The sequence below is a fragment of the Canis lupus genome, chromosome 14 (assembly GCF_011100685.1).
Source record: "Canis lupus familiaris isolate Mischka breed German Shepherd chromosome 14, alternate assembly UU_Cfam_GSD_1.0, whole genome shotgun sequence".
NCBI lineage: Eukaryota > Metazoa > Chordata > Mammalia > Carnivora > Canidae > Canis > Canis lupus.
The window spans coordinates 448,020-466,287 of NC_049235.1; the positions used below are offsets into that span (position 1 = coordinate 448,020).

At 61.1% G+C, this 18,268-nt stretch overlaps 1 protein-coding gene across 10 annotated transcripts in view; it reads right to left on the bottom strand.

Moving 5' to 3' along the window:
* OBSCN (obscurin, cytoskeletal calmodulin and titin-interacting RhoGEF) overlaps nucleotides 1–12,895 on the bottom strand; it is a 123,205-nt gene extending 110,310 nt beyond the window's left edge. For 5 of the 10 annotated variants that reach the window (XM_038556421.1, XM_038556420.1, XM_038556419.1 and 2 more), the window contains exons 1-9: nucleotides 12,767–12,895; nucleotides 8,904–9,916; nucleotides 7,790–8,059; nucleotides 7,419–7,679; nucleotides 6,405–6,713; nucleotides 6,005–6,271; nucleotides 4,821–5,099; nucleotides 4,218–4,493; nucleotides 3,398–3,673 (exon numbers count right to left, since the gene is read on the bottom strand). In XM_038556421.1, coding sequence (XP_038412349.1) covers nucleotides 3,398–3,673; nucleotides 4,218–4,493; nucleotides 4,821–5,099; nucleotides 6,005–6,271; nucleotides 6,405–6,713; nucleotides 7,419–7,679; nucleotides 7,790–8,059; nucleotides 8,904–9,885 — 2,920 coding nt within the window. In that variant the 5' untranslated portion in view covers nucleotides 9,886–9,916; nucleotides 12,767–12,895. The remainder of the gene's footprint in view (nucleotides 1–3,397; nucleotides 3,674–4,217; nucleotides 4,494–4,820; nucleotides 5,100–6,004; nucleotides 6,272–6,404; nucleotides 6,714–7,418; nucleotides 7,680–7,789; nucleotides 8,060–8,903; nucleotides 9,917–12,766) is intronic. The other 5 variants (XM_038556422.1, XM_038556426.1, XM_038556425.1 and 2 more) reach the window with 4 other exon arrangements.
* Nucleotides 12,896–18,268: the final 5,373 nt, after the last annotated feature.

Sequence of the window (18,268 nt, forward strand, 5' to 3'; positions counted from 1 at the left end):
GGGTTTAGGACACAAGACCAATATTCAAAAGTTCACTCTATCTCTGTGTATTAGTGATGAACTATCCCAAAATAAAATTTAAAAACAATTCCATTTAAAGAAGTGTCAGAAAGAATAAAATACTCAGAGGGTCCCTGGGTGGCTCAGCAGTTTAGCATCTGCCTTCGGCCCGAGGCATGATCCTGGAGTCTCAGGATGGAGTCCCGCATCAGGCATTCTGCATGGAGCCTGCTTCTCCCTCTGCCTGTGTCTCTGTCTCTCTCTCTGTCTCTGTCTCTCTCTGTGTGTCTCTCATGGATAAATAAGTAAAATCTTTGAAAAAAAAAAAAGAATAAAATACTTAGCAACAAACTCAACAGGTTATTCCACACTAAAAACTATAAACTGTTGAAAAATTTTAAGGCCTACATAAACAGAGAGGCAGCCTGTATTTATGTCCTGAAAGGTTGATATTGTTAAGATAGCAACTCAAATGGGTCTACACATTCAGCTCAATCGCCATCAAAATACCGGCTGTCCTTTTTGTAAAATTTGTTAAGCTGATCCTAAAAATCACATGGCAATGCAAGGGAACTCAAATAATGAAAACAATAGTAAAATAAAAAGAACATGGGATGCCTGGGTGGCTCAGCAGTTTGGCACCTGCCTTCGGCCCAGGGCGTGATCCTGGAGACCAAGGATGGAGTCCCGCATCAGGCTGCCTGGATGGAGCCTGCTTCTCTCTCTCTGCCTGTGTCTCTGCCTCTCTCTCTGTATCTCTCATTAATAAAGAAATAAAATCTTTTTTAAAAAATAAATAAAATAAAAAGAACAAAGTTGGAGGACCCACACTTCCCAATTTCAAAACTCACCACAAAGCCACAGTGACCTAGACTGTGGTATTGACATAAGACAGATGGACTGACATATATGTCAGTGAAAAAGGACTGAGAATCCAGAACTAAAACCTGACATTGGTGATCAACTGATTTTTGACAAATGTGCCAAGAAAATTTAACAGGGAAAAAAAGATATCTGTTCAACAAACCGTGCTGGAACACCTGGATTTCCACATGCAGAGGGTGGAGGTGGGTCTCATCATCACAGCACACAGAAAAACTAACTCCAAATGGGCCGAAGACCTAAATGTAAGAGTAAAACTAGACAACTCTTAGAAGAAAACAGGTGTCAGTTGGTGTGACCTTGGATCAGGCACTGGTTTCCAAGATAGGACACGAAACATACAAGCAACCAAAGCGGGTACATTGAAATTCATCACAACTTAAAAACTTCTGTGCATCAAGAGACACTATTGACAAAATAAATGGGAGAAGATATCTGGAAATCTTGTATCTGATAAGGACCTAGTGTCCAGAATATGTAAAGAACCCTTACAACTCAACAATAAAAAGATAAACAACACTATGTAAAAATGAGACAGAACCTGAATAGACATTTGTCCACAGAAGACATCCAGATGGCTGACATGTACCTGAAGGGATGCTCAATGGCACTCCTTGCCAGGGAAATGCACACCCAGACCACAACAAGATGTCACCTCACACTCACCAGTGTGGCGACAAGCAAAAAATAAATGATGAAAATAATGAGTGTTGGTGAGGACGTTAAGCACATGGATTCTTGCACACTCTTGGTGGGAGTGTGAGAGGGCAGCCAGTGTGGGAAATCGAGCACTTCCAGGGCGAACGCATGAAATTGCTGCATGACCAAGCCATCCCAAGGGAACCAAATAGAAGCATTCACTTGCACAAAATGTCCCGGCAGCGCTGTTCTTAACAGCCCAGCGTGGGACCAACCACATCGTCTGCCGGCTGGTGGAAAGGACACAGTCCACAGAGCAGGAGGTCACCAGGTTGTATGCATGAAGCACGCATGCACAGCACAGCACATGGGGGCCATGGAAGCACCACACTCATGCGAAGGGCCCGACTTGAGGGGCCACATGGCACGTGGTCCCATGTAGTGTCCCCGACCGGCAAAGCCAGGGGCACACAACAGACCTATGGTTGCCAGGGGCTGGGGGAGCACACACGCGGTGGCATACTGCTGGCATTTCATAGAGTCGTGAAAGCATTCTAGAATGAGGTGGTGCTGGGGCATACAACCTTGCAACGTACTCAAAATCGCGGAATCGGGAAAGCACAGGTTTATGGTGTTTTACTCAATTCTCCCGGCCCTGCTTCCTGCTCAGCCTCCTGCTCCAAGCCTCACACACCACCAGCCAGCGCCTTCCAGAACGTTCCAGATCTCAGCATATGGGCCCTCCTTGAGGGCTACCCGCCTATGACACTTGGTTCACCCTGCAGGGCCTATGCCCTGGCTGTCTTGCGTGGCCAGCCCTGGTCCCCTCCCCTGCCTACCTTGGTCAGGAGGTCAGAATTCACAGGGTCACCACGGGAGGCAGCCCAAGCTGCCCCCAGAGGGCCAGGGGGTCTTGTGGGCACAGGGTCTCAGCAAAGCCCCAGAAACTCCATTACCACTTCACATATGGGACAACTGAGTCACAGGGAGCAACTTCATGAGGTTCCAGGGAGGCAGGATCAAATGGTCACTAACAGGGGGCTCAGGACACCAGGCTCTGTCCCCTCCCAGGTCTGGAGGCCAGGAGTCCTCAGTCAAGGTGTCGTGGCCGTGCTCCCTCTAAGGTTCCAGTAGGACCCCTCCACCTGGAGGGGCCCCTTGCATTTTGGGCTCGTGGTCATGTCTCCCCAGTCTCTGCCTCTGTTACCACATGGTCATCTCAAATCTCCTTCTCTTGTAAGGACACCGGTCATAGGACTCAGCGCCCGCCCGGCACCAGGGTGCTCTCACCTCGAGATCCATGCCTGGGTCACCTCTGCAAAGACCCCATTTCTACATAGGGCCACACTCTGGGGTCCAGCAGGATAGGAATTTGGGGGGCACACATCAGCAACAATCTGACCAGGATCACCCGGCAGGGCTGAGATCAGACCCCTTCCACACCCCAGCACTGCCCGCCTTGAAGGGGGTGTCCGGACTCAGGATGCATCCACCCCACGTGAGCACAGGGGGGTCCCAGGTCAGACCCAGGCTGGCCACTTGACCCCAGGCCCACCTCCTCCACCCTGGACATTCCCACTGCCCAGACAGTAGGCCAGAGGCTCATTTTTCCGAGCCAAATGCACAGCCCCAGCCAGCGGAGTCCGGCCCCAGCCAGCGGGGTCCTGCCTCAGCACACCCCTTGGGGGCAGACATGCACCCTTCCTGAGGCCCTAAGCAAAGCCAGCTGCTCCAAGGTCTGGGGTGTTTGTTACTGGGCATTAGCTCACTGACTGACACAGGCCTGACCCAGCTGTTGACCTCAGTCCAGCCCCCAGCAAACGCCTCCTCCAGGCCTGCTCCTGGAATGTGGTCACACCCTTCCTTGTCAACTGACCTGCAACGTGCAGGTGGAAGGACACCTTCTGGCCCCCGGCCTCGCAGCTGTACTCCCCAGCGTCGGCCCGCCCCGCCTGCTGCACCACCAGCCTCCTGCTGCAGCCCTGGGCCTCCACGTGCACCCTGGAGCTCGCACTCAGCTTCTTCCCGTCCTTGTACCACGTCACCTCCGTCCCGGCCTGGGCCACCTCGCAGCTCAGCGTGGCGCTGCCGCCCGCCTTGGCCTGCACCTCACTGCGTGCTGGCTGCTCCTTCGCAAACACCGGTGTAGGCTCTGGGGACACGGAGACACACAGCGTCAGAGGCCCCGGAGGTGACATTCCCTGAGCCCTGGAGCCCGGTGTACATACGCTCTGGACTCAAGGCAGCCTTGGCCCCCACCCCCCCAGGTGCAGCTGGTGGGACCCTTCTCAGGCACAGGGGAATCCAAAGCCCTAACCCCTCCTGGGCATGCTGGGGAGCAGCCTCCGAGCACCATGATGGGCAGCCAGGACACTGTCTGGGGCAGACGGAAGGTGGGGGGCTGTGGCTGAGACCCCACCAAGGGCCAGCACTGAGGCCCCAGTAGCTTCTAGAAAGAGCCAGAGCCACAGGCATCAAGAGCCCAACCTAAGCTGCTGAGGACACTTCCAGCACCTTTCGGGTCTTGTCAGTGTCACTGCCTCGTCTTCAAAAAGGAGAAAGGGGCTGCAACTTTCCTTGTCTTTTTATTTTCCGCATCCACATCTTTTCTCGTCTAAATGTTAGTTCTCTGGGAAGTTTCTTCTCCCAAATCCAGAAGGAAGTACCCCGCCCAGGCATCCGGGGCTGCAGCTCACCAGAGACAAGCAGCTGGAAGTCCACGGAGTCCTCGCCCACGCGGCACGAGTAGGTCCCCTCGTCCTGCCTGCTGACCGAGGCCGCCACCAGCCGGTGTCGCGTGCCCACATCCTCCTGTGAGAAGCGCTGGCTGGAGCGGCTCAGCTCCATGCCATCCTTGTACCAGCGCACACGCACGTGGGCCTCGGAGGTCTCACATTCGAAGTGGGCCAGGCCTCCAGCCACGGCCTCCACGCAGCCGCCAGCTGTGTCCTTGCGCAGGAAGGGAGTAAGCCCTGCAAGGGCACACGGGCAGGTCAGGCAGCAAGGCCTGGGAGGCCTCACCCCGGTCAGGGCCCCCTCGGAGGCAGAACCAGGGCCCCCTCGGAGGCAGGACCAGGGCCCTTTAGGAGGCAGAACTGGCTGGGCTACTGAGTTCTAACCCCTTCACCCCCCAGGGCTGCCCCCAACGCCCTCCCCAGCCCTGCCCACAGGTCACCCACCCCTGCAGGGCTCCCACTGCTCAGACCCCCTCAAGGCTGCCCAGAGCTGGGGCATGTCCCACGGCCAAAACAGGGGCGGTGGGCCCATGAGGACCCAGACACACACGCGGGAGACGTCACCTTGCACGGAGAGCTGGTAGGCGATGCGACCCCCATTGCTGATGCACTCGTACAGGCCAGCGTCATCTCGCACCACATCCCGCACCAGCAGGGTCCGCTGCCCGGCTGACGCCTGCACCTCGTACTTGGGGCCTGGTGGCAACACGTGGCCATCCTTCAGCCATGTCACCGCCGCTGCCTGGTCCGACAGCTCAGCCAGGAGCTGTGCCTCTTCATGCAGCTGGGCCAGCACCTCCCTCACAGTGGCCACCGGAGGCCTGGCAGTCAGTCCTGGGGCCTCTGGGGGCCACATACAGGAGGACAGAAGGTGTGTAGACAGAGAGAGGAGGGGACAGAGGGAAAGGAAACAGAGAAGGAGCGGACAGGGGAGAGGGGATGGGTGGGGAGGGGACAAAGCAGGAGTGGAGGGGACAGATAGATGGGTAGGGGAGGGGACACAGGGGGAGGGAGGAGAGGCAGTGGAGAGTGAACAAAAGGGAGTGTCAGGCAGAGGGGAACAGAGAGGAGCCAGAAATGCAAACTGTGGAAGGAGCCTCGGTGTCCATCGAAAGATGAATGGATAAAGAAGATGTGGTTTATGTATACAATGGAATATTCCTCAGCCATTAGAAACGACAAATACCCACCATTTGCTTCAATGTGGATGGAACTGGAGAGTGTTACGCTGAGTGAAATAAGTCAATCGGAGAAGGAGGAACATATGGTCTCATTCATTTGGGGAATATAAAAAAATAGTGAAAGGGAATAAAGGGGAAAGGAGAAAAAATGAGTGGGAAATATCAGAAAGGGAGACAGAACATAAAGACTCCTAACTCTGGGAAACGAACTAGGGCTGGTGGAAGGGGAGGTGGGCGGGAGGTGGGGGTGACTGGGTGACGGGCACTGAGGGGGGCACTTGATGGGATGAGCACTGGGTGTTATTCTATATGTTGGCAAATTGAACACCAATAAAAAATAAATTTATTAAAAAAAAGAGAGAGGAGCCAGAAAGGAAGGGACAAGATTGCAGAGTGACGGAATGAGCAGAGAGGAATGGGAGTCGGGGAGACACCGAGGCTCTGTGCCCCCTTCCACTCATACCCCAGCCTCCCCTCTGCAGCCCTGCCTCATCCAGCAGACCCCCTACCAGCCCACCTGCCCCACCCCAAGGACAGAGGCCTGGGGGTCATAGCTGGGTCGCCTACCTCGGACCTCCATGCGGATGCTGCTCTCAATGCCATTGGCCATGAACTTGAGCTCAGCGCCCTGCAGGCTGGCGGACACGGCACGGATGGTGAGGGTGTGGCGAGTGCCATCCTGGCGGATCACATACATACTGCTGGCCTTCAGGGCCTGCCCGTCCAGGAACCACTCGCCCGCCGAGGCCAAGGTGAGGTCCACGGAGAAGGTCACCTCGCTACCCTCCACTGCTGCCACTGCCTTCAGAGGTGTCTTCACGGCCAGCTGGGGGGCTGCAGGGTGAGGGCTTCAGGAAGGGGCCCGCCTCTGCCCACCTCACCTCCTCCCCTAGAGCTGGGGAGGGGGCCCAAGAGCTTCCTCCCCCAGGAAGCCCACGGAGCCCACACGCAGAGTGCCCACACCTACCCAGGTGGACAGTCCCCGGGAACTCGAGGTAGGGGCTGTGGCCAAAGCTGTTCACAGCTGACACCCGGAACTGGAAGTTCCCCTCCTCGGACATGTTGGCTATGGTCAGCTCCTGTGTGGCCACCCACTCAGCCTCGTGGCACCGGCTCCAGGTGTAGGCGCCAAGCCGCTTCTTTTCCACCACATAGCCGTCGATAGGGACAGGGCGGTCTCCGTGGGGTGGTGGGGACCAGCCAAGGGTCACAGAGCACTCCGTCCTGGCCTTTACCACGGGGGCCTCAGGGGCTTGCAGGGGCAGCTTCCTAGGGGCTAGGGAGAGCACAGCTCACCGATGTCACCAACTCGGAGCTCCCTCAACCCCTGGGTCCCAGGTCAACCCAGCAAGGTGTTACACAACCCCCAGCCCTACTGAGGGGGCTGCTTCCACGGTCTGGAATGGCCATGGCCCAAGGGGACAGCAATGCCAATGGAGGCTGTGGGCGTGTGACCCCTGGCTCCAGCCCTGTGGCCGTTGATTTGGTTGCGGTGGAAAGAGTGCTCTGGCTTTCGAGGGAAACACAGCCCAGGTGGCCTAGGGACAAACCCCATCTATGTATCCAAGGCTCAGGCTAGGCAGTGACCACAGCAGAGCACATTCCACAGGTCCATGTGCTGGGGCACATTCCTTCCCCAACAAAGGGCTGGCCCGGTGGGGGCCCGTGGGGGAGGGTCCTACCTCCCAACCTACAAATTTGAGACCAAAGGGCCCAGAAAGAGGACATGCTCACCCACAATGCCCCACACCTGCCTCACCCACGCGTGTGCTTCTAGAACAACCTCTACCTTCTAACTTGGTTTGCAGAGTGGGGAATCACCAGCACTCCTACCTCGCAGTCACCTGGGGTGACCACCGTGAAGGAGGGCAGCAAACCAGGGGTGGGATGCGTTGGCCCAACCCCCCAAAGCCTCCCTGTGGCAGACCCCAGGGCACAGACCTGGGTGGACAGAGGAAGGGGGGCTCTCCAGGGCCCTTACCAGACACAAAGAACTGAGTGGATGTCCGGCAGTCCCCGGCAGTGAAGGTCACCTCGCCCACGTCCTCCAGGGTGCACTTGGAGATGGTTAGCGTGTGGCACCTGCCATCCGTGGTGATGGCCACTCGGCCCCCAGCCACCACCTCCTCCTGGTTCCTCAGCCAGTGGACGGGGTCCTCGGGCCTGGCCAGCTCCACGCAGAACATGGCCGTGTCCCCCACGCGCACCGCCGTCTTCCTGGGGAGCCTCCGGACTAGGTTGCCTGTGGTAGGCAGGGCGCGGGGCGGGGTACGGTCGGGGGAGGGACACGGGCTCCTCCTCCCGGCGCACCTCCCGCCCGGCCGCTTCCCTCTCCCCCCACCCCCAGCCCACCTTGCACCGCCAGCTCCGCCACTGTGCGGCTGCCCTCCGCAGTCTCGCAGATGTAGACGGCGTCGTCGTCCGCCGACACGTTGCGCACGGTCAGCCGGCGCTCGGTGCCCGCCTCCTCGATGCCGTACTTGGCGCTAGCCCACAGCCGCGTCTCCTCCTTGTACCACGCGGCCTCCGTGGACGGCAGCGGCACCTCGCACTGGAACGTAGCCGACTCCTTCTCCTGCACCTGCAGGTCCTGCAGTCGCTTCTTGAAGGGCATGGTGGGCTCTGCGGGGAGAGCGGGGGAGCGCGCGTGAGGCGGGGAGGGGCGGGGAGGGGCGGGGAGGCGCAGGGGAGTGCCCTGGGCGCGGCGCGGGGAGGGTTAGGGCCGGAGCCGGGGCAGGGGACGGGGAAGGCAGAGAGGCTGTAGGGATGGGGAGGAGGAGGAGGACGGGAGGGGGCAGAGGAGAGGGCACAGAACCTAGAGCCTCCCCTCTTAATATAAGATGTCTGGAAGAGGAGGAGAAACAGGCACGTAAAGCCACAAAAAGCCCAGGGACGCTGCTCCCGGGCGCAACACCCCGTGGGCCCGTGGCCCCGCCAGCCTCCCGCCCCGGAGCCCCTGGGCCCGCTGAGACCGCGGGCCCAGCCCTGCTGCCCGAGCACTTCCCCCGCACAGTGTCTGCAGGCACCCCCTAACCCTGGGGAGCGGGGCCACTTCCCCGCCCTGGGAGACTACAGCGGGTCAGAAGTGGAGGTCAGGAGCCTCGCCCACAAAACCCGATCGTGCTTCCCGTCCTCTGCCCCCGAACCCTGGGGGAGGCCCAGACCCCTACCAGGGCCCTCAACAGAAGCCCGAACAGCGGTCCAGAAGGGTCTTCAGGCTCAGCGGCCACAGCCTCTGGCCTGCCTTTGTCCCCACCCTGCCAGCGAGAGACCCCTCAGCATCCCGTGACGGGCGGAGTGCCTGGGGGGAGGGGGCGCCGAGGATAAAGCGTTTTGCTGTTCACTCCTGTGACTCGCAAACGCCAGAGCCACCAAGACTCCGGATTCCACCGCGGATTTCGTTATCGGTGGAAAGGAGCGGGGAAGGGGCCGCGCGGGGATAGTGCGGCCCGCGAGCGGAGCTCACCTCGCACGACCACCAGCACGGAGCTGTAGGTCTGGCCCACCAGGTTGGACGCCGTGCAGGTGTAGAGGCCCCGGTCCGACTGCTTGCAGAAGAGGATCTTGAGCACGAAGTTCTCCTGGGCGTCCTCGTACACCACGTGTCGCCGGCCCTCCACCACCAGCTGCCCATCCTTCTTCCAGACCGTCTCGGGCTTGGGCTCACCGGTCACGTAGCAGCTAAGACGCGCGTGCTTGCCCTCGGTCACCGTACAGGTGCGCGTGCCGGAACCGGGAGGCGAGGCTGGGGCGCCCTCGGCGCGCATGGCCTCGCGCCGCCGCTGCAGGTGCGCCAGGAGCGCGGCCGTGGAGGCCCCGGGCGGGCTGGCGGCGTCCGCGTCCGCGTCCACCGTGAGCGCCGCGTCCGCGCTGGCGGCGCCCAGCGGGTTCTCGGCGCGCACTGTGTAGGTGCCGCCGTCGCGGGGCCGCGCGTCCCGGATGCGCAGCGCGCTCGCCTCACCGAGGGCCTCCACGCGCACGCGGGGCTCGTCCGGCGCGCCCAGGCGCCGGCCGTCCTTGGCCCAGCTCACGGCCATGGGCGGCGAGCCGCGCACGCGGCAGCGGAAGGTGGCCTCGGCGCCCTCGCGCACGCGGATGGACGTGGGCCGCAGCAGGAAGTGGGGCGCCTGCTCGGCGCAAGCGGCCTCAGCGTCCACCTGCAGCCCGACAGCTGCGAAGGCCTCGCCGATGGCGTTGCGCGCGCGGCACACGTACTGACCGCTGTCGCCCAGCGCCAGGTCCAGGATGGTGAGCCGGTACAGGTCGCCGTCCTGGGCCAGGCGGAAGCGCGCACCCTCCTCCACCGGCAGCTGGTCCTTCTCCCAGCTCACTTGCGGCGTCGGGTTGCCCACGATCTGGCAGCTCAGTGTGGCGTCCTTGCCCACCGACACCACAAAGGCCTTGGGCCGGGTCAGGAATCGGGGGGCCCCGCTGAATGAGTGATCCATGGCAGCGGCGGGGGTGGGGGGCGGGAGGGCCCTGCGAGTGGGTTGGCAGAAGGTCAGAGTGGGGAGGAGACCCAGTGGTGGCCGAGTCCCGCACCTGTGCCCCACCTGGCCATTCCCCATTCAGACCTCCTGAAGGACCCGGAGGTCTCACCCCCCACCCTACCCCCCCCCCCCATCCCCCTACGTAGAGTCACCAGGAGGCACCATGGACCAGAAACTCAGATTTAACCCTTTCTGGGCATTCGTGGTCTGTTGCCACACCCCGCACCACAGGCTTTGCTCACAGTTGGGTACCTCTTCCTCCTGACCCCCAGCTCTAGCCCCACAGCCCAACTCGAGGTCCTATTGAGCACCATCTCCAAACATCACAACAGCAGCCTGGCTGGCCCTCTCTCTGTCCACCAATGTCCTTCCTACCTGGGTCCACACAGACCCGCCTGTGTGTGCCCCCCCCCAGCTGCATCCAGGCACCAGCCCCCCTCCCTGACACACCGCAGCCTCCTGGATGCTGAGCCTCCAGTCTGCCTGTGTCTCCTGCCCCAAGAGGAGGCGGTTCTCCCACCTGGGCAGGGCGGGCCCTGGGAGGCCTGTGCTGGGCACCTGCTGCTAGCCCAGCCCCTCTCTGACTGCTTACTCCCGAGGTCACCGGGATTCTCCACCCCAGGAGGCTCTCCTTTCCTCTGTGGGTCCCTGCCCTGCTTGCCCAGGCAGTGCCCATGACAGAAGTCCCACCTGCAGCTGCCAGTGCCTCTCCTGGGAGTTCCAGTCCCTTTAACCCCGAGCAGGGGAAGAATGGAAATCCTGCCACCGTCTGAGTGCTGAAGCCCACGAGCTGCCCACACCCCCTTCCTGCGAGCACCTGATCCTGGTTTGGGACAGCCCACAGTCAGCGGGCAGGAAGGACAGGCACAGAGTACTCCAGAAGAATCTGGGCGGTCCAGGCTGAGGCTGGCCAGGTTGGCCGGCAGGGCCCGGTCAACCTACAGACTTTGGCTGGCTCCCTGTGGGGACAGGGTTGGCACCACACAAACCAAAGTCCTCAGGTGACTGGCCTCTGCCCATCCCGGCAGGGCCTGGCTGGCCTTCAGCACAGGTGGGTTAGGTGAGCCGGGCCTGGCCTACCCTCCACCCCACCCACCCCTGGCTTCAGTAAGAACAGCAGCCTGTTGGGCTCAGGGCTGGCCCCAAACGCCTGAGCGCCCTCCTCAATCCGGGGCTGGGCTTCCAGCACGGACTGCCCACTGGGGACGAGTGGGGTGACATCCTGTGATTCAGGGCCTAATCCCCTTAATCCCCCTCGAGGAGGTGAGTCCGCAGCAGCCTGCTGACTCACTGTGGAGTCAGCACCTCTGTCCCCTACCCCCCACTGCCTGGCCAAGTTCTGGGGCTGGGAGGACCCAGGCGAGTGGCTACCCGGGCCCCGCCTCCATGGATGCCCTCCTGGGCCTCGATGTCCCTCTGGGGAAGGGTTACTCTGACACCAGGTTTCCAGAGGCCCTGCGCTCTGAGCTCCCAGTGACCCTCCCCTGGATTGCAGTTGGCCCAGGGGTCCCCTGAGCCAGGACAGTGCACCTCACACCCCCCACCAGCCACTGCGGGAGCAGGTATGGGAGCTAGGTGCTCTGAGCTCACGAGTGGGCAGGGTCAGAGGGCCACCTCCACAGCTGTGGCCTCTGGGAGCCAGGACCAGGATGGGAGAGGGAGCTCCCATCACTGCACGTGCTTAGAGGGAGCCAGCCCAGCACTCGGCAGGTGATAGCACTCTGGCCTGCAAGGGTGGGTGGAGACCCCAAGATCCTCAAAGGCCTCAGGGCTGGTGCTGATGCCCGGCTCCCTGGCATGGGGCCTGTGTTCCCCAGCTCAGTGCAGCAGCCCATGAGGCCTGGGGGCCCCCTCCAGGCAGGTACCCCCTCTGCTCAGTAGGGTCATGGCACCCTAGATGCTGACCAAGGACTCCAGAACCCTGGAGCGGGGGGCAGAACTCCTCCTGGGCATGAACATGCAACAGTGATGGCAGAGACGGGACACTCAGGAGGGGACATGGGGCCAGCACCTCAGCCCCAGCCTCCCAGGGAAGCCCCTTCCTCCCTCAGTGTGGACCCCATTCGCACTCCTCACCCCTTGAAGGCCCCAATCTGCCACTAGCAGGAGCCTCCCTCCACATGGCTACATGGCGACCATGACCTCCCCAGCCCCATCTGGGGTCATGCCTCCAGAGCTTCCAAGTCCCTAGGACCAACCTGAACCCTGCTCACAGCCTCCATCCTTGTTTTTCTAGAATTTGGCCAACCTTGGGGCCTCCTCATGGGGCCCCTGGACCATTTCCCAGATGAACCAAGCATGGGGAATTGCTGGCAGCCTCACTGCACAACCTTGACGCATCCCTGGAGCCCCCGCTGCCCCCACCCCTGTCCCCCGCACTCCTCTTCTAGAAAAGACCTTCCCTAAACCCCTGGGCTGGCGGCTTCCCGAACTCCCGGGGAAATTCTTTCCTGGAGTCAGGTGTCAGTGCCCCTCTGGCTGTCCCCTCTGCTGAGCCAACAGGCCCAAAATAGCCCCAGCTGTCAGCGGGCATCCATCCTAGCAGGCTGGGGGCAGGGCCGGCCAGACCCCCAGGCCTCCCTCTGAGCAGGGGGCAGCAGAGGAGAAGGTGGAGGCCTGCATGGCCCCTGACCTCCCACCCTGCGTGAGGGCCCAGCTCAAGTCACCAGGGCATCAGGGGCTGGGTTCCAGGGCCCCAACCCATGGAGCTACACGGCCTGGCTGGACACCCCCCCACCAGGCCCCTCTGTACCCCAGAGTTCTGACCTTCAACTGGACAGCCCTGGGGGAGAGGGCCTAGGTCCCGCTCAGCCCCCACCCTGCCTGTAGGCCTCCTCACCTGTCTCTACGGGGAGGCTGGGAGCAGCTCCCACGTGGGGGGTGCAAACGGTGGGCAGGGGCTGCTGGGTCTCACTTCCCTCCACAGGCCCAGGACCGACACGGCTCCCACCCAGCAGCCCACTCTCTGGCCGGTCCTCAGACTGGATGGGGACGAAAGGACAGGCGGACGCTGTCAGCTGGAGAAGGCTGGGCCCGCCCCCACGGCTGGCCAGCCCAGCCCAGCCCAGCTCCAAAATAGCCTGAGTGTCAGAGCCGGGATTTGGTTTCACCCCCAGCCCCAGGGAGGCAAAGGGCAGAGGCTCTGGGTGGCCAGGGGTGGGGGTGGGGGGCAGCGATGGTGTGGGTGAGGCCGGGACCCCACCTGGTGGGGAACCCTGCTCAGACTAGCATCCTGGAGTACTAGGCAGAGGGGACCCAGAATGCACCAGAGGGCACCCAGGACAATCCAGCGGGGAGAGGGGGACTTGGGACCACCCAGAGGGCACCCAGAATGTGTCAGAGGGCACCCAGAACTGTCAGGGGGGAGAGGGGGACTTGGGACCACCCAGAGGACACCCAAAAAATGCCAGAAGGCACCCAGGACAGTCCAAGGGGAAGAGGGGGGGTTGGAACCACCCAGAGAGGACCCAGAAAGTGCCAGAGGACGCCCAGGACTGCCCAGGGGCAGAGGGAAACCCAGAACCCCCAGAGGGCAGATGGACTCAGGCCATGCTGAGGGCACTGCCACCTGAGGGTCCTGGAGTCTGGGTGGAGGTGGCACCCAGAAGCCCTGCACACCCCAGCATCAGCCCCCATCCATCCCCACCACACCATGCCCAAGGCAGCTTCTTTATCCCTGGTCCCTCTGGGCAGCACCTGGCCTGGCTGGGTGCCCCCAGCACCTGTAAATGGGGGTGAACACCCTGAGAACCCATCCAGGGACCTCACTGGCCATGGACAAGGGCCCAGGCCCAGGGGGATGGCTGGCAGGACAATGGTGAGCACTGCTATGTCCCCAGAAAGGCTGTCCCCCTCCATTCCCTTGGTCCTGCTGCAGGGACAAGCAGGGACAATACGCCAGGCCCACCTGGAGGAAAGGTGGCCCTTGCCTGGTGAGGGCCTCACCAGGACCCAGAGGCCCCTGTGGATGTCCTGGGTCTCCTGGGAGGGGGCTGCCCCCTACCCCCCGAGGCCCAGGTCTGAGACCCCCCCCCCATCAAGGAGCTCATCTAGGGGTGGGGACCACGGCAAGATACCCAGCAGGCTGCTTATATCCGCCTGCCCCGGGGGCCTCTCCTGCAGTATCCACCTGCTGACACCCAGCCCAGCGGGTGGCCGGGGCCTGGGTCCAAGCACCCAAGGGGTGGAAACAAGGGTAGGCAGGATGGGGGAGGCTCTGCTGCCCAGCCTCACCCCTGCCCCCAAGCATGGGGAAACTGAGTCTGAGCCCAGACCAGAAGCCCTGGAGATGCAGAATCAGGCACCATCATGGCCACACACAGCAGGACGTTAAAGACATTTATTTCTCAGGGTGCTGGCAGGTGTCATCTGGGAAGGCGATGCTTGCAGACCCTGGGATGCTGAGGTGTCTCCCAGGTACAGATGCAGCCCCCCTCAATGTGCCCCAGTGAACAGAGGGGGCAGCACTGGGGGACCCCCTGCTCCCTGAGGACACTGCTCCCAGTCCCGGCCCAGGCCAGGATGTCACTGCACTGACCCCCCTAACACCAGCATACAAGGGGTACTCACTCTCCTCCTCCTCTGTCCTGTGTCCCTCTACAGCTCATCCTCCTCCTCCTCTATCCTCCTCTCTGTCCTGCGTCCCTCCACAGCTCACCCTCTTCTTCCTCCATCTTCCTCCCTGTCCTGCGTCCCTCCACAGCTCACCCTCCTCCTTCTGTCCCCCTCCCTGTCCTGTGTTCCTCCACAGCTCATCGTCCTCCCCCTCGGTCCCCCTCCCTGTCCTGTGTCCCTCCACAGCTCACTCTCCTCCTCCTCTGTCCTTCTCCCTGTCCTGTGTCCCTCCACAGCTCACCCTCCTCCTTCTGTCCCCCTCCCTGTCCTATGTCCCTCCACAGCTCACTCTCCTCCTCCTCTGTCCTCCTCCCTGTCCTGCTCCACAGCTCACCCTCCTCCTCCTCCGTCCCCCTCCCTGTCCTGTGTCCCTCCATAGCTCACCCTCCTCCTCTGTTGCCCTGCCTGTCCTGTCCCTCCACAGCTCACCCTTGTCGTCCTCTGTCCCCCTCCATGTCCTCTGAATCTCATGCTCTGTGTCTCGGGGTCACTTGTCCCCACTTCCCTTGAGGACAGACATTTGGTCCTAGGAAGTGGCAGCTGCAGTTCAGCTCCCACACACACACACACCGCCTGTGCCACATCACAGATCGCGTGTCACTGCTGCTGCCCCTGCCCACACAGCAGAGGGCTCCTGTGGGACAGCCCTCTGCTGGTGCTCCCTGCCTCTAGTCAGATCCCCCACACTGGCTGCACTCCACAGTATTGGACGTCGGCCCTGACTAGAAGGACTAGCCTCCCTGGGCTGTAAGTGCTCCGTCTGCAGGGAGCCCCATGCTCACAGGCATCCCAGGCCTGAGCCCCTTCCTCTGGCCATGACCCGCACGGCTCCCCCAGGAGCAGGGACCAGGCTGCAAACTCCGGGCCTGGAAGCTCTACCACGAGCTCCTGTGGTAGCTGGCAGTGCTCCTAAGGGGAACATGGTGCACTCGGTGGGGGAGGGGAACCTGCTTCACTCTCCCTGACTTGGCCCATGTGTGGTGTAAATGCTCCTCTCGGGAAGGCAAGCCCCCGTCACCTTCTGGTGTTCCCTCCAGAGACATGGACAGTCCCCAGGACGGAGTGTCTGCAATTTGCAGCAGGTGGACTGTGGTTCAGGGGGCATGGTTTGCTTGTTCACACGGCTGATGGGTCACACCTTTCTCCCTGAGTGACTGACCAATGGCCATGAGACCAGGGAGGTGTGATGACACAGCCTGTGCAGACCCAGGCACAAAATGGGGACATTAGTGGGGGAAATGGTGGTTTCCAAGTAAAGTTCCGAAAGAACTGCCGCTGCTTTAAGGGCAGTGGTGGGATTGCACACATGCAGGCCTCCCATCCGGCCAGTTCCTGGTGCCCACACCACCTGCTCCCCACCATGAGAGGCTGAGCTTCCAGCCAGGAGCTGAGGGTGAGGGCCAGGGGTCAAGCAGGGGAAAGGGACCCAGAGCCAGGCAGTGAGAGGGGCTCCTGGGGAGCAAAGGGACCACAGGGACATCCTGGGTCCCTTGCATGCGGTGATCCACTGGCACAATGACCGCTGCGCGGATCCAGGGAGTGCTGCGGCTAGGGAGCCATGGGGTGGGGAGCCACAACAGGAACCCCACAGGCGCAGATTCCCAGAGTCAGGTGTGCAGAGAACTCGTCCACAAGGTCCACAAGGTTACTAACAGGTGGGTCTCAGGCACACAGCACCGCTGGGAGACCATGGGCTTTCTCCCCTCCACGTGCCTCCCCGGTTCCACGCCCGCCGGAGACCAAGTGCTTGCTCCCTCCCAGGTGACTGTGCTGTTGCTGGGTGAGCTTGGTCAACAGAAGAAAATTGGACCATGGAGGAGTCTCTGATCCTCTTTCTCTCTTTCTCCTAAACATACTCCAAACAGCCTCACCTTTCTGTTTCCAAGACAAGAGTGAAGGAAGGAGGCCCCCAAATGTGTGTGCTATGAGGGTACAGCACCTGCTGCCAGAAATGAGGTGCATTAAGGACCCAGGACTTCATCTGTGGCCATGAGGACCAGCGGGCAGGACCGGGCTCGCCCGGAGGGAACCTCAGCTCCAGAGGGAAACTGGGGATCATCTTTGGGGAGGCTGTGCTCCAGTCAGGGGTCAGCAAAGCTTTCCAGGGAAATGCAGACCCCTCCTGAGGAAGTGCATCCCTGGTGCAGGTGCAGGCAGCGAGCTCCTGCTTCACCGAGGCCATATGCACGAGGCCATGTGCACGTGTCCTCAGGATTCTGGCTAGGTAGGGCCTTGGCTGAGCTGGGGCCCCTGAAAGCCAGTCTTCTGGGTGTGGTCCCAAGGGCTACCTCCAAGGTATCCAAGTGTGCAGCATGCCTTCTGGGTGTGGTCCCAAATGTTACCTCCAGGGTATCCAGGTGCACAGCATACCTTACTGGCTGCATCGTAAAACCTCACCTGTGCCCAAGACAAAGCGTGCCAAGGTGCAGCTTCTGCCTCCTTCCTAAGATGGGTTGGGGGCCTCAGGAGCAGGAGGAGGGCAGCTCTGCACCTGTAGGACCCTGCTGACCTTCTGTCAACCCACAAGGCTGTCCCCACTCCCAAACGGGCTGTGTGTATTCTGAGTAGGGGGAAGACATGGGTGTTTTCTTCACTGAGAACTCAAGTGTGAACCAAACCTAGAGACCCCTTGATTCCAGGAGGACCCCAAGCTTTCCTGGCCTGTGGTGCGGACCCAACAGACTCACAGGTGGGCTTGCTTTAGACCAAATGTTGACTGCTCCCTCAGGTACCCCAGCACCACCCTGGATGCTAAACCCACACACTGGAGAGCTGCCCCCCCCCCCAAATTCATACACTGCCACCAGTGCCATGGTCCTGGAGGCAGGGCCTTCAGGGGGTGATGAGGTCCTGAGGGTGAGTCCCCAGGATGGGATTTGTGCCCTCGTGAAGGGGGTGCCAGAGAGCACCCTCACCCCTTCCGTCACAGGGCACAGTGAAGGACGTCACCTGTGACACCACCTGTGACCTGGGAATCAAGCCTCCATAGACATGGCAGCGTCTCCAACACCCAGCCTCCAAAGCCCTGAGAAATGTCTTTACGAGAGTCCCATCTGCACTGTCCCATCTCAGCAGCCCCAGAGGACTGAGGAACCGACTGCTCATCCGAAGAGCCACAGCCACATGTGTGAACCCATGGCTGTCACATCTGAGTCATGAAGCATTTTGTACTAGGCTTTTAGAGGATCACAAAGCCCCAACCAGGTCGACTCAGAGGCAATCACAGAATCTTAGGGAGGGCTGTGCCTGCCCATAGCCGAGCCTGCTGGGGAGCCAGGGCCAGGTGCTAGGCAGCTGGGCTGCCCACACGGCTCAACCTGTGGCATCTGGTCTCATCCTGGTTCCTGACACAGAGCTCCTAGCCCCCTGGGAAGGCCCCGGCAACAGCAGCAGCCCGCACTCTAAGCAGGCCACTCTGGGTAGGCTCCGGGGTGGGGGCTGGTCACCAGGAGGATGAAGCTGGACCAGAAGCCTGGAATTTCCAGCCCCACGTCCACCCTAGGGGCAGGTTCCTCATCCTTCATGCCTCCTGGATAAAGCTCCCACAGGAATTCCAGGTGCAGGGCATTCGGGGAGCTTCTGGGTTCATGCCTCCCAGTGTGGGGAGGGAGGGGCACCCCAAGTCCACAGGGAAGGACACTCCTGTGCTCGGGGCCTCCCAGACCTCACCTGTGTGCCTGTCTACCTGACTGCTCATGAGTGCCCTGCATCACATCCTTCATTGTGT